General features: G+C 34.0%; 2 protein-coding genes across 2 annotated transcripts; both read right to left on the bottom strand.

The window, feature by feature from the left end:
• Nucleotides 1–2,183: 2,183 nt before the first annotated feature.
• LOC123536745 (uncharacterized) lies at nt 2,184–3,361 on the bottom strand. Its single transcript, XM_045320134.2, has 2 exons — nt 3,208–3,361; nt 2,184–2,990 (listed from the first exon to the last, which is right to left on the bottom strand). The coding sequence occupies exons 1-2, from the start codon at nt 3,301–3,303 to the stop codon at nt 2,535–2,537; spliced, it is 552 nt and encodes a 183-aa protein (XP_045176069.2). The 5' UTR covers nt 3,304–3,361; the 3' UTR covers nt 2,184–2,534.
• A 5,149-nt stretch (nt 3,362–8,510) lies between these two features.
• Nucleotides 8,511–11,569, bottom strand: LOC123536580 (fibrinogen-like protein A). Its single transcript, XM_045319890.2, has one exon. The coding sequence runs from the start codon at nt 11,269–11,271 to the stop codon at nt 10,423–10,425; it is 849 nt and encodes a 282-aa protein (XP_045175825.2). The 5' UTR covers nt 11,272–11,569; the 3' UTR covers nt 8,511–10,422.
• Nucleotides 11,570–14,945: the final 3,376 nt, after the last annotated feature.

The raw sequence follows: 14,945 nt of genomic DNA, 5'->3' as shown, positions 1-14,945 counted from the left end.
TTGAAACGACTTCAGGTGGTGAAGTTCCTCAATTTTGAGGAGAAGCATATGGATGACTGCGTTCTTTAAAAGTGTCTTTTCCTGTTGGACTTTACTCCACCCCTTTTATGTAAATATGTGAGTTATGTCTAGGTCACTGCTACGTAATAGCTTTTATTATCATGACATCAATATGACGCCATCGTCATTTTAAACGCCGTGGTTCTAAGCATTCAATACGTAGTAAAACACTACATGACGTCTCACAATTTCAGTGCTCAAAATTTTGAAAAGCTATAATTTACTGATTCATTTCATAAATATTTCATTGTCGAACGATTTTGCATCGAAGGAAAAAGAATGTCAGATGTCACAATAAGCATAGTTCATATAAGTCTAGAATTCTCTCCATTTTTTTCCTACTCATGCTATTTAGAATTGTTTTTATTGAATAAGTTATGAAAGTCCGTAAACTGGTTGTCATTCTCTTAGATGTTGTGCCATTTCCAACCTTGCTACAAAATTAATTGAAACTTTCATACCATATTCCATATTAGCATTATCACCGCTGATATATGTTCCAATTCTGTAGCCTTTATGTGATCAAATACTCTGGCGGGGATTACTTTTATTTACACTGTCCCGTGTCTTTGGAACATGGTGGGGGTAAGAGTTAGGTTGGGTGCGCAACATAAACCGGTTTAAGCTCCCCAGTGGTGTTTTTGCCACTGACCGTTCCAAGGCGGTGCCCCACTGCGTTTTTTTATTTGTTCGTTTTGTCCTCGTGTGTTTGCTTTGTATGCGAGTGCGTGTGTGTGTTTGTAGTGTGCGCGTCTGCGTGCTGTGGGTTTCGTTTTGGTGTGGCTGCGTTTTTGGAACATGGCATTCCCGGTTTGATATTTTCTTTGTTTTTCATATTCAAAACACTCTCGTAACGAAATTGTGTATGTTGCAATGGATCTCAAAAATTGGAAAAATATCCAACAGGGAAAGCCACATTCCAAAAACGCAGCCTCCACGAACGTTAACCCAGCACGTGACGTGCACATGACCAACAACACACACACTCTCTCACACAAAGCATTCAGACCAACACACACACACACACACACACACACACACACACACACTAGGAAAAAAGGAACACAGTTGGGCACCGCCTTGGAACGATCAGTGGCAAAACCACCATTGGGAATCTTAACCGGTTTAACGTGCACCTAACCTTATCTTACCCTTACCATGTTCCAAAGTCTCAGGACAGTGTGAATAAAAGTTATCCCCGCCAAGTGAAACCCTAACATTCACGGTGGTAACAGAAGGCATATATTATGTAAAACACAAAATATTGTATATATTTATATAAAAAGCGATCCTTATGAACCTAAAACGCATGTACTCAGTGCCTTTGTAGAAGACAGAGCAACAAGGGAAACACCCTTACGGGCCCGACGAAACAGGCCAGAAGACAGAAATTAAAATAGCTCGGTCCCGGTCGGATTTAAGAACTACCTGTCATAGAGTTCTCCGCCTGTTCCGACAGACACAATCGGAGTTATAATAATAATGCGATGACGCCGTTGCAGATATATATATACCTTGCCAACAAACATCAAAATATTTCAAACCTTGTGCATGATTTATGTCAACAATTAAACAGAAACGAGCTCTAGAGACTCCATTTATCCAAGCTTAAGCTTACCTGACGATAATTTATACTTATTTAATTTAGGTAGATGGTGAAACAAGTTCTACAACTTATAGCAATCACTCTCGACACCTCATTTCTGATGGACCTCTGGGCGAGACCCTTTTCACCAGTGTACAAGGAAAACATGTTCATAACGAGGACAAAACAAGCATATAAAGAAACACAGCGAAACACAGCCTGCGAATGATCAATGGCAGAACACTACGGAGGATTTAAGTCGGCAATCTTTGCAACAAATCATAATGTGAAATCAATTAGTTTTCGTGGCTTTGGCTAAAAAGGCTAGTCCATGGGGACGTAAATTCGTGGATTTTAGCCTTAGAATTTCAAATAAATAAGCATTTTATTTGTTCTTTGGATTTACTATTATTACGTGCATTAAACCATAGAAACATAGTCCCCATGAACATATTAAACGTTTATTGATATCCGTTTCCCCACTAGATTTAACGTTGGTATACATTATGTGCTTAACAATAAAAACAGAAAGCCTATCCTCGACATCGCTTCTGTTTACTATTTATTAAAACATAACATGTAAAGTACTACAAAAATAAAAACGATTTTACAAGATCAATATGGTAAAATGATATACATGTAAAAAGTAAATATATAGTTCTCACAGAAAAATAACCGTGAAGCTGGACTTATAACACATATATGCCATTCATTCACATGAACCAATATTGCTATAATCCATTTTCTGTCTCTTCTGACTCCTTCAGGAAAACGCAGCTAGCCAATGTGTTTGTTATCTGTGAAAAATCATAGAATTCTGTTTTCTATGCATGAGCCAATATTGCAGATTTCGATTTCTGTATAGCATCCATTTGTTACCATAGCGTGTCTATTTGTTAGATATCATATACAGGCCTAAAAACATTAACTGCCGATACTGTTTTATATATGCCATTCTATTGTATGAGCCCGTATTGCTATTATCAACTGGTACATCTCGTCCACTTTTCAAAGAAAATACAGCTAAACCTCTGTCATCATTATATCTTTTGAAGAACGACTTGAATCCAAGTTTCCTTATTGGCATATTCAAATGACATCTGAACACATTTTCATTCACAAAATTAAAGCTGATTCGTATAGTCTCATTTTCTTTGACGAGCACCTTCATTTGCTCCAGTAGTTTCTCTACAAAGAATTTCTGCAGTTTTTCAGTCAATTCTTCCAAATTGTAGTGAAGTCTATGGTGCGTTTGACTCGTGTACACCATATATCTGTCGTATTTTTCATGAGTCTTGACAGGATCCAGTGTCCTTACTGATCCATCGCTAGCAGCATCTGTCATCTGAATATTGAAAATGAAAATCAATTTAAACCTTTGAAAACATTAATTGTTCAACCGCTATAAATAATTTGCTATACGTTTTAAATAAAAAAATTGCCGAACTAACCAAAGGGTCCGATTTTAGTATTAATGATCATGCGACTAACTTATTTTTAAAATCAGCTCTGTACTTCATGTGCTCATTAATAAAAGTTTATACTTTAAAACAAAAAATTACCTCGACACGGGCTAGCGCTCTTGTTCCATATCGTTTGTAAATTGATGAAACCGCCCCTTGTAAGGAACGATGTAGCTTTAAAACGTTTCTCAACATCTTGTTCACGATTGATTGTTTACAGTTCTAGTGGCGGCGCGCTATATATAGTGATCGGATAAATCGATACTGGTTAGTAGGTGATTCAATAAAGTCGGTCGTACAAACAGTAAACAGCTGACGATACGTACGATTTTTAACTTACGCAGGAGGTGAAAAACCAATACAATGTTTAAGCAAATCTATAGTTCCGAAATGGCAAAGATCCAAAACAAAATTTCAGGAAGAACACTTGCTCCCCCACACTCCGATATTTTCAAAACAATACTAAGCATCTACGTAATTGTGAAATGTGATTGTTCTATAACATGTTATTCACTTATACTTCATGTGTCTGGTGAGGAGAATTCTTTAATAAAAATAATTCATTCGCACTAATGTCAGCAAAAATAACACCTTAAGGATTAAATTGGACTTGTTTTCTTTTCTTACAAGAAATATTTGCCCAATATACGTTCTAGTTTCTATATTGAAATATGTGTATTGAACATTTCGAAGGTTTAGTTAATATTCATATATTTTTCCTGCACGAGTTGTAAATGTTATTGTAATAAAGAACTGCAAAATGTTATATCTGTGAGGCCCGAAACAATTTCAATTAGAACAGAACTTTTTCTTTCATATCTAGATACACAAATATTCTGGTAATAGTAGAGTAATTTTTCCTTAGTCTATTAATGTCTAAAAATGGCATAGTCTTAAAATATCAAGCACGGCGGTTGGTTCTTTCACAAGTCTGTTTAACTTAACAGATTTTATTTACCTAGCATTACCTACATGCACAATAAGCAGTAAGGTCATCTGTCAACAAAACTGTTATAATTATCAATTTGTAGCTCATGCTTAGATTTGCTTGATGAACCATATTTTTTTTTAGAATTCTTTGACGTTGTTATTACTAAGCGCATCAATAGAATTTACTTTTGAAAAGGTATAATTTATGATGTAATATAGATATTCATTAATAAGATACATTTAAGGAGGTAGTATACCTTGTCACCAGGGTATGTTCAAATAAATTGAACCGTAGCAAGTTATTGTATTTCGTGCAATTCAGTGTTAACTGCTACAATCTTCAGTTCGTTTGTCTCTTATGCTTCAAGTACTTATATCCAAGTTTGAAGTACATGGCCCTCTAAAGTTACTTCATATTTAAATAAGAAGGAATATATTTGTTATTTGACCCTTTTTGGTGTATTTTGTTTTCACTGTTATTCGTTGAAGCCTTGGTAGTCGATAATTTTATTAGAATATTATATATATTTCTAATATAAATTTAAAATGTATATATAGCGGGGCTCGTGTTTGAATGGTAAAGCATTTTTAAACAACAACGGGTCTTTCGACGGCTTCAGTACCATTCTTTTTATGACCAGAATGGAATATTAGGGTAATATTATCAACAGAATAGTAAACATTTTACATAGTATCCTATTTATCCTAACTTTTAAATTAACCGTGGCAACCGAGATGTTTAAAATATGTTATAGCTTGCTTTTATTCGAAATGTCTTAGAAAAAAATAATGAATTTATCTTTTTCGTTTAATGTAGCTTAATGACAATTTTCAAAGTAGGTAATACATTCGTTTTATTTGCATTTATTTTAACAAGTATCAAAGCTTAAAATACTTACAGCAGTACTCTTCATCTGATTGCTTTATGAAAAAAGTTATTGTGATTGTAATTATTATTCTCATGGATAGTGTTGAAAAACAGAAAAAACGCTGAAACAATGTTCCTTTCATAGACCAGTGTCGGCCCCTTTAAAGTTTTCATTTAGATATATAGGTTACGGGGGTTCGTTTCCAGCGTAACATTAATTTAGTTCAAGATACCACTACTGTCTACTGTAATCTTAACAATTTAAAAGCATAGTTTTAGTATATAAGAACCAAATTATCAATTTTGTTTGTTTGTTTTAGGTTTAACGCCGTTTTTCAACAGTATTTCAGATTATCAATGGAAACGAAACAAGATACGTATTACAAATCAACCTGCCAAATCGGCAAATAATTGCTGTTCTAAAAATAGCTCAAATAAAACAAAAATGCTCTGAATTACGTATTTTTATGTAAATGCTATTAATTTTGCGTGGTAATTGATACGTAACTTCATGTCTTATAGCGTTTCTGCGTTAATTAATTCATTATTTCAGAATTATTTTACCATTAAGCACCAGATCAGACACAGGTTAATGGTTTTGTTTCGGAAGAATGAATATACAAACACATTTGGTTGGGCATGCGCATATACAAATATTAAGGTATACATATACTACCTCCTTAAAGAAAAAATCACGACAAAAAGTCACAATAACAAGCATCATACCCCACGACAGCTACATGTACAAATAATAGGATGCAATCAGAATAGTCAGTTTTAACACTTTTATAATATCTAAACTGAATTTACTCTGATTTCATTTGAAGTTGATATGATATAATTGCTACGTCTTTACTGTCATATGAGAAATGATAACCTAGTTGGAGAGACAGTTTATTAAGATTAGACATTTTATCCTGTGAAAATTTGAAGATCCTTATTATATCTTTATTCTACTTGAAGGTATCAAGCTTGACTTTTTTCTCTTTAAATTGCATATACATTATGAACTAGAATATTATAATTTATTAAGTGTTTTAAGTAAATATGTTACAAGAGATAAAACTAAAAAGAAAAAGGCCAAAATCTCACTTTCATCATTTGTATGAACGTTTTTTCAGCTTGCTTCTCGTACTTTTAGTATTATATGATGTATGTTAGCGGAGTGACTTTTCTTATCCTCCCACACACCTCTACTTTTACACTCAATCTCCTTTTTGTTATAAGTGAGGTTAGATACTCAACATATAGCAATTAGAGCTTGTCAATGTCCTTCCCTGAGCGGCACCCCACTTTGTTTCTTTGTTTGTTGTTTTTGTCCTACTTATCTGTTTGTTTTGCTTCATGTGCGTACGTACGCATGAGTGTTTTGGTAGTGTGCGTCCATGTTTATAGTTCTGTGAATTGTAGTCTTAAATATTAATCGTTTTTCTCCTTCTCCCAAAACCCCTTTCTCTACCCCGTCCTTATTCTCATATCTTGCCTATAATTATAATGTACGTGTTGGATTTTTGAAGCAAACCGTCACTACTGTTTCTATTTGTAGAGGGTCTACCATTTGGTGTATGGCTCTAGCTGTTTTTGTGTTTCCCTGTGATTAAGGGAGCTCTACCCTTGCCTTTTAATTCATTTATCAATGTATTTTACTACATAGAAATTTGAGTGTTAACTATCATTTCTTAATTTTTAAGACTAACCTGTTAATTAAGCTCACTGTTTTATCAGGTTTCATTAGCCCTGACATTTAATGAAGAATCATTTTTGTAATAAAAAAGCTTAGCAACAAGAATAAATCAAACATACTGTAGCCTTGGTACTACTCGATTCATAGAGTCTCGAGTGTCATATTTACTGCGTTGTTACGTACGAGCGTACTTCCAATTAGTAGGCAAATAGGTAACATCATTCACACGCAGGTAAAAAGCTTGCTCTAAATTCTGGACGACTTTTTTCTCATTCAGTAAAGGTCGCCTACACCTTTGTTTTATTTTTAGATGAACTTGCTGTTAATGTTCAGTATGATACTAGGTCATTACCTAGAACGAACTTTTGTGCATAGAAATTGACTACAAAGACTGTTCATTTTTGTTTGTTTGCTGAGATCGTAAAAGCAAAAAAGTAAGAAAAATATAAAATTTAAAGAGTTTAGTAGGGAGGAAGGCTTGTACAATATCCAGCGAAGTACACATTACTACATTTATAACTTAGCCATTTTCATTCAGAAAGTAGGATTGGTGGTTAGTTTGGCCATTTTTTTTTTTTTACATTTTAACATTTTGTTAAATTCAGATCTAAAAAAGTAGCCTAATTTGTTTCATCCTGACATACCATACAAACTTTAATTATGTACTGAAGTGCATAAGATTACTTATTCACTATTAGAAAAAAAATGATAAGCTGACTTACAGCAGCGCTTTTTCCCCTTAATTTTGTATACTTTAGTATTTTGTAAGCACTTTTTCAAATTTCCATAAATTTGAGAGAAAAAAATATAGTCAGAAATTTTGAACAATGTTTTATTAATCATGATATATTTTCATTCCTATTAATGATACTGATCAGAAGAAATATATGCCTGAAATCAATTTTCATAAAGAAGAAACTTAGATATAAAATCTGAATAATAAATTTGCGCTTTAAAGAGGAGTTTTTCCGTCAGAATTATTCCTTAAAATCAAACTGCAATTTTGTAACATTTCTGACTATTGAAACTTAATTCATACACAACCTCTAAAATTAGGTATCTCATTCTTTGGATCGACTTCAAGTTAGTTTGACTAACAACAGTTTATTCTTGCAACAAATATAACAGCCATTTTCATGCACTTTATATCTAACACTGACTATGTTCTTCAAAACAACTAAGGCATTTAAAAATGGACCTGGTGTGTACGAAAAAAAAACACTGAGCTCTCCTTTATGATTTTGTGAATTCTACACAAAACGGACGGAGGGAGTAGAATTTTGTCCTTTTGCTTGCTTTGTCATGCCCTTAAAAGTAAGGCTCTTAGTGCTCTGACTTCAGACAAGTTGTTGTGTACATTGGTGTAATTATACTTTATCTTGACCTTATTTATAAATTATCATTTATATGATCTGGTATTTTGTCACTAATAGAGCCTTTCTCAGTGGGGAGTGCTTTCTTGTCCAGCTTGTTGAAAATAGGGTAAGCCATTTGGAGTTTGTAAACGTCGGTCAATTAACACTCTCACAACTTTCCCGTAAAAATTAGTCCACTCTAAGACATTGGTTCTGATTTTCAGCAATTTTTTTAATTCAGAATAGTGCTTGGCGGTTTCCGGCTTAACACATGTATACATAGACACAAATGAACACAATAATAAAAAAAAACAGTGAAGAAACATTTATAGTAGGGGAACACACTAGCCCATCGTATTAGAAATGCCAATGGCAAAACTACCCATGGGAAGTTTAAACTACCATACATCACTCCTGAACCCCCACTATGTTCCTGCATTATTAATGTACACATGTGCCAGAAAAGTTAAATAAAAAAAGTCCTTAACATGAGAACTCCTGACATACACAACAGTAATCGAAACACAAATCCTATCCCGTAAAGTTATATACATAAAAAGCTATGTCGTCATAAACATATTTATTATATTTCTGTATAAATTCTGTCAAAATGCGGCATGTATTTAGGTAAATATGAATAGGCAGAAAAAAAATCCATATTGCACCTTTTTTTATTGTATTTTGCCAGACTACTTTCATTTATTATGCATGACCTGACACAGTTCTATCAATAGCGCACATAAAAATTTCACTCAGTTCTATTTTCATTGATTTTGCAAGGTCGGATAACACTCTCAGGCAAAATTCACCCGAGTCGAATACAACATCCCAGATCGAACCCTATTGTACAAGATGTATTAGAAGAAACCAAAAGAACCAAGATAAACTCCATTAATGACAATAGGACGTGGACTAATTCCAAACCAGTTCATCCACTGAAGTATACATGCGTCTATTTAAAGACTCAAGAATTAAACTTGGGATTTTCTGCCTTTAGAAACAAATCCTAACAGTAAATTATACTAAATTATACTAAACGCGTCATACTAAATGATAATCTCTAACGTCCCCTTCGATATTTTGACATTATTCTTCATAAGACAAATAGTTTCTAAAACGTTTGTAACGACTTCTACTTTTTTAAACTCACTGAAACATATATATGAATGTTTCGTTTTTATTAAATGCGCAATTACCGTGCAGGTTACAGATGTGAATACAGATGCATGTACATTGTACTTATCAATATAATATGATAATAATATTATTGAAATAAATAACACTACACAAGCATTTTCCCAAGAGAGATAACTGTACAACAACAATAGCAAATGTTAAAATGGATTATTTCCACAAAACTAATAAAGCACTTTTCATCCTTCCTTAATAAAACAGTAAACTGAGAAATTTTCACTTCGGTTTTATTTTCTCTTAACTTCGTGAAGAATGCCACTCGTGAATTAAAAATATTAGTGAATATTTAACTGCATCATGTGATGCAACACAAAACAGTAAAGTTTTGCGAGTATAAGACTGCTAGCCAACAAATCGCGAAAATTACGCAATATACGGTACACTGACTGAGGCCAATTAAAAGCTTTAAGATTACCTTTCATAAAAAAAGAATATTAAAGTTTGAATAATTAGAAATGGTGTTTGATATCAGTTATCATACAATAATCATAGATTTTAAAATCTGTCTACCGACATGATTTCATTTTACATTTTAGCGTTTTAATTGCCAAAGCAATGTGGATTTATATGAACCGATTCTATAAGGTAAGTTTTAGCTCCCTAGACATAGTTCCACATAACAATAAGAGGTTAGGTCCTTCTAAACCTTAAAAAATCCAAACCAGGAATCCATCTACCGGCTCCATGAAGTAATCTTAATACAGAATAGAAACATAATAGAGATTCTCTAAAGATGTGTTCCCTATTCTTCAACACCACAACGTATCCTACTGTCTGTAAAGCCTATATTAGGCAAAATATATAATTCAATTTATTCAATCGAATAATGTACTGGCAGGACCGTTTTCTGGTGCAAAATGAGTTAGGAACACGGGTTGTAAATTCAATCATTTCTGTACTTAATGTAGAAAGAATTGTAATCAAATAGATAGAATACATATGAGCACATATACATATATCTATTACAATACCTCTACAGCTGGGTTCATTCTACCGAGGACGTAAAGATAAGGAATGTTTTTATTTAAGGTAATCAACAAATAACATTTTTAACTGGCGTCAATGTCATTTTACACAGACTTCAATCTGCAATGTGATATAGGTCTCTATATTTCTCAATATTTTTCACACTGCGGCCCATATTCCCACAAATCGACATGTACTATTATAATAGTAATAATAATGTAATGATCGTTTTGATTTATATGAATTAAGTAACTAAGATTTTGTCTGTGGAAAGATCAATGCAATGATGGCACTACGTACTAGTATTAAAAAGAAAACTAATTTTCGGCAGTCGGTTGCCAGCGTCGGATCTTCATTTCTGTAAAACGCAAAGGATCGTCTTTTGCCGTGAACGATTCCCATTCCATGTCATCATAGTTTCTGTTCAGATTAGACTGATCACAAGCTCCAAACCACCAGGCGCCAGGTGGTTCATTTGCACAGCTTCCACTGTACTCATCGTTGTCCCTATCCTTGGTAGAAAATTTCTTCCCGTTGTGGAAATTTGCAAGACTGTCACCTGCATTACCACTATAACCGTCCACGGAGAGTTTATACATAGAGTCAACATTCCCGACGGAGAAAACGTTATATTCTGCATATGCAACAATACCGCTAACCGTTTCAAGATCAACACGCAATTGATACCATCCCCTTGTGGTAATTGTATGTATTTGTTGATTTCCTAGCCAGAAATTATTGCTTAAATTTCCAAATCCGGTCTGATAATCGTTCCAAGACTTATAAAAGTCACTTTCAGACACCCTTCTGTGTATTACAGTCCAACCACCATCCATATCGCATCTCACTGGAAATCCTATTGTTCCATCAGGGTATATCGTATAAATACCGGTTGTGTCATATCCTAAGCGTTGCACGTCTTGACAATCGCGAATCCTCGACCCACCATCTAATGTTCCCAAAATTGTTTCCAGTCTTTGTTCAAAATCATTCATTACCGTCGAAATATTTTCAAACAATTTTTTATTTTGTTCAATTAACTCTCCATCGGTTGTGTGTTGGCTACAACATCCATTAACGTTGATTATGGTGTTGCCAACATGTTCACCATCGTTTGCGTAAATGAATTTTATTATCAAACAAAACGCGATAATTCTCTGATTCATTTTAACTGTATTTTCTGAAGTGATCAATGTACACGGAAAATGTCCAATAACTGAAGTGTAAGTCGAAAAAAAAAATCAAAGCGTCATACACAAGTGGTCGTGCTATCCATGCGAAAGTCTATTGTTAAGGTGTCACACTTTTGTAAATATGACAATTCAGTTTCATAACTTTAACGCAGCTGAGACAAAATTACAGTAATGGACGCCTAACCCACAATATAAAAATGTCAGGTGATTGATAGCATTGAATATGTTTTAACTGCATACGTTTAATCTATTCATCAAACAAACTCCTGCCTACCTATAGTGTCATATTAATGGTTATCATCATCTGTGACTATATCATAGAAAAATTACCAATCGCGTTAGAGGGAATAAGAGTTTCCTGTAAACTTTTCCTTGAGTTTGATTAAACGCGGAAAAAATACCGCGCATGATACAGAGTTGAATACAGCTGCATGTACTTATATGAAATACCATTGTAATATTTTGAAATATATTTTATAGCACAGACATTTTCCTAGGAGAGATAACTGTACAACGAAAAATAGCAAACGTTAAAATGGATTATTTCCACAAAACAATTACAATAAGGAAGTTCTTTTCATCCATCTCTAATGAAATAGTAAACTGAGTAATTTTTACGGCGGTTTTATTTTCTCTTTGTGAAGAATGCCAATCGCGAATTTCAAATATTTGTAAATATTTAACTGCATCATGTCATAAAACACAAACAGTAAAGTTTTGCGAGTTCTTAACACCGAGAATAAGACTGCTAGCCAACAAATCGCTGAATAGCGCGAACGCGAATATTACGCAATCTGCGGTACACTTATTTTTCATATTAAATGCACTGAAGTCAATTGAAAGCTTTAAGAAAACCTTTAATAAACAGAACATTAAAATTTTAATAATTGGAAATGGAGTTTGGTATTATGTACCATACAAAAATATCTGTATACCGTCATGATTTCATTTGAAATTTAAGCATTTTAATCAGTCAAAACAGTGTGGATTTATATAAACTTTTTCGTGTAAGTTTTAGCACTTTAGACAAAGTTCCGCATATCAATGAGATGTTAAGTCCTTTTAAAAATTCCAAAGATCCAAACCGGGAATCCATCTACCGGCTCCATGAAGTAATCTTAATACAGAATAGAAACATAATGGACCTGCCTCTCTGAGGTTCTGTATTTCCCTACGCTTCGACGCCACAACGTATCACACTGTCTATAAAAGCCTGTAATAGGTAAAAATGTATTCAATTCATTCAATCGAAATTTACTAGCAGTACAAAATACCGCTTTCTACTGCAAAATGATTTGTGACACGGGTTGTAAAATACAGTAGAGTTAATGTTTTATGGAACAGCATACATTGACATATACATATATGTTACAATATCTATGAAGCTGGGTTCATTCCACAAAGAGGGTAAGGATAAAAATGTTTTTATTTAGAGAAATCAAAAAATAACATTTTTGTCCGGCGTTAGTGTCATTTTACACATTTAAAAAAAATAATAGTAGACTGTCTTGAAACACTGAGATCAGCAACCATAGCCTGTACCAAACATCGCGAAGTAGGCCAATCAAAACTTTACGCTCACTAGGATGATTTTATAAGCGGTATTTTCATAGAAAAAAAGTCATTTTGAATTGTGAATGTATTCTTCAGTAAGCCCGTCCGCTTAATTAGGGAGAGCGTTGGTCTACGGATCGCAGGGTCATGAGGACGATCCCTTGGCAGGGCGCATGTTCTCTTTGACGCTTTGATAAAAGACATTGTGTCTAGCATTATTCGTCCTCCACCTCTGATTCATGAGGGGAAGTTGGCAGTTTCTTGCAATAAAACAGGGTTGTACTTATACAGAATCCAAGAACACTGGTTAGATTAACTGCCCGCCGTTGTATAACTGAAATACTGTTGAAAACGGCGTTGAATTCAAAACAAACTAACAGACAAAACATTCTTCAGCTGTATTAATTGATTAGGTTTGCATAAAATGGCTCCACAGATACAAGTTAGATAAAAAAAAAAGGTGTGAGGAGCCTAATTTCAATTTGTGGCTTTGTTCTTGTTCAGAGAGATTTTTGTTCTTTTGAAAGCATGCGATATTAGCATTTTATGTTGTTGGTGTTTTGAAATCTTAGATATGGACTTAAAGGCTGCAATACTTAAATATTGCAGTGATAGGTTGTTTTGGAACATTTTCAAATATACAAAAAGAACATTCTTTCACCTTTCAAATATGAAAATTTGAAGAAATTATCTTTACTACTTCAAGACTTACAATGTTTTAAGTAAGTCATCGAACGCATTTAGGGACGTGACGTTAACAGTATAACGTTGCCGTGTATGGCGTGTATTTTTCGTGTCATTTATGCACCAGCGTGAAGTAAGCAGTAGAGCAGTAGCAGCAGTATACTGCTGTTACTGCTGGAGCGTTATAGCAGTAACAGCAGTGTTACTGCTACTACTGCTGGAAGTTATAGCAGAAGCAGCAGTTTTACTGCTATTACTGTTGTAAAGTTTTAGCAGGAACAACAGTATTACTACTGTTACTGTTGGCAGTTTTAGCAACAACAACAATATTGCTGATGCTACTGCTAGAAGTTATAGCAGTAACAACAGTAGTTGGAAGTTGCGCAAAATACGATATGAAATCAATTTTATTAATTTATGCATTATTGGCCATCGAAAAAATTTCAAAGCTGTTCTTTTTATAATGTTCTGTCTTTTTATGTCTCAAGAAATGGGCTTCAAGCCCTCTTGCTGCCGTAGGGCTATTGGATGCATTTCACGATATCGATATATTGTTGGTATTTCTGTTTAAAAAAAAAACACTACAAAATCTATTGTCGGCGGATGTTCAGGACACCAATGGCTTCCTATTTTTTTTTAAATTGTCCAAAATGGGCTCAAATCTTTGTTACTGCTGTAATTCACAGCGTCAAGCGGGATTTTGGGATGAAATAAAACATGTAGATATATAGCTGGTATGTATGTTAAAATAATAGTACATATAACATAGCCTACGGATATTCAGGATGCCGACGGCATACGTCCAAAAAAGACCTCTTCGCGAAATAAAAACATGTTTTCGTACTCAGTTAATGTTACATTCTGCGCCAAAACGATGCCCTTAAGCCAATATTTGGTCATCTTAGGTTATTGTTGGGGTCTTTATAACATACGAAATAAAATTAGTTTCAGCACTTTATGCATAATGTTTCGACAAAGAACGGTGACATGTCCGAAAACTCTGATTTTAAAGCATTTTCTAGGTGTACGGAAATGGGCTTCCAGGCTTGGAAATAAAACATGTGTATGATTAAGAACGAAATCTAAAATAATCTTAAAGGCAACAGTGTTCGGAAGTTTACAACAGAATTTAGAGACAATGTGTACATACAATGTATCAAGGAAAGCAACTTTGCCGGAGTCACTGTAGGATTTTGGAACAAGTTCCTTTTTGTGGTAAATCTGAACTGAACTGTGGTAACCGTTGTGGAATTGTTGGCAAGACTGGAGATTTCTGGAGTGGATTCAAACAATGTTTGACAAAATCAATAAACAAACTCGAATTCATATTTTTTATTGATTTACAAAGTTACAATATTAACACGAATACATAATACAAAAGATACTAATGGATTCAATTCAAGATCACA

Source organism: Mercenaria mercenaria, chromosome 17 (assembly GCF_021730395.1).
Source record: "Mercenaria mercenaria strain notata chromosome 17, MADL_Memer_1, whole genome shotgun sequence".
Classification (NCBI taxonomy): domain Eukaryota; kingdom Metazoa; phylum Mollusca; class Bivalvia; order Venerida; family Veneridae; genus Mercenaria; species Mercenaria mercenaria.
Note: the sequence above shows the minus strand (reverse complement) of the source record. Positions and strands in the feature narration are given on the sequence as shown.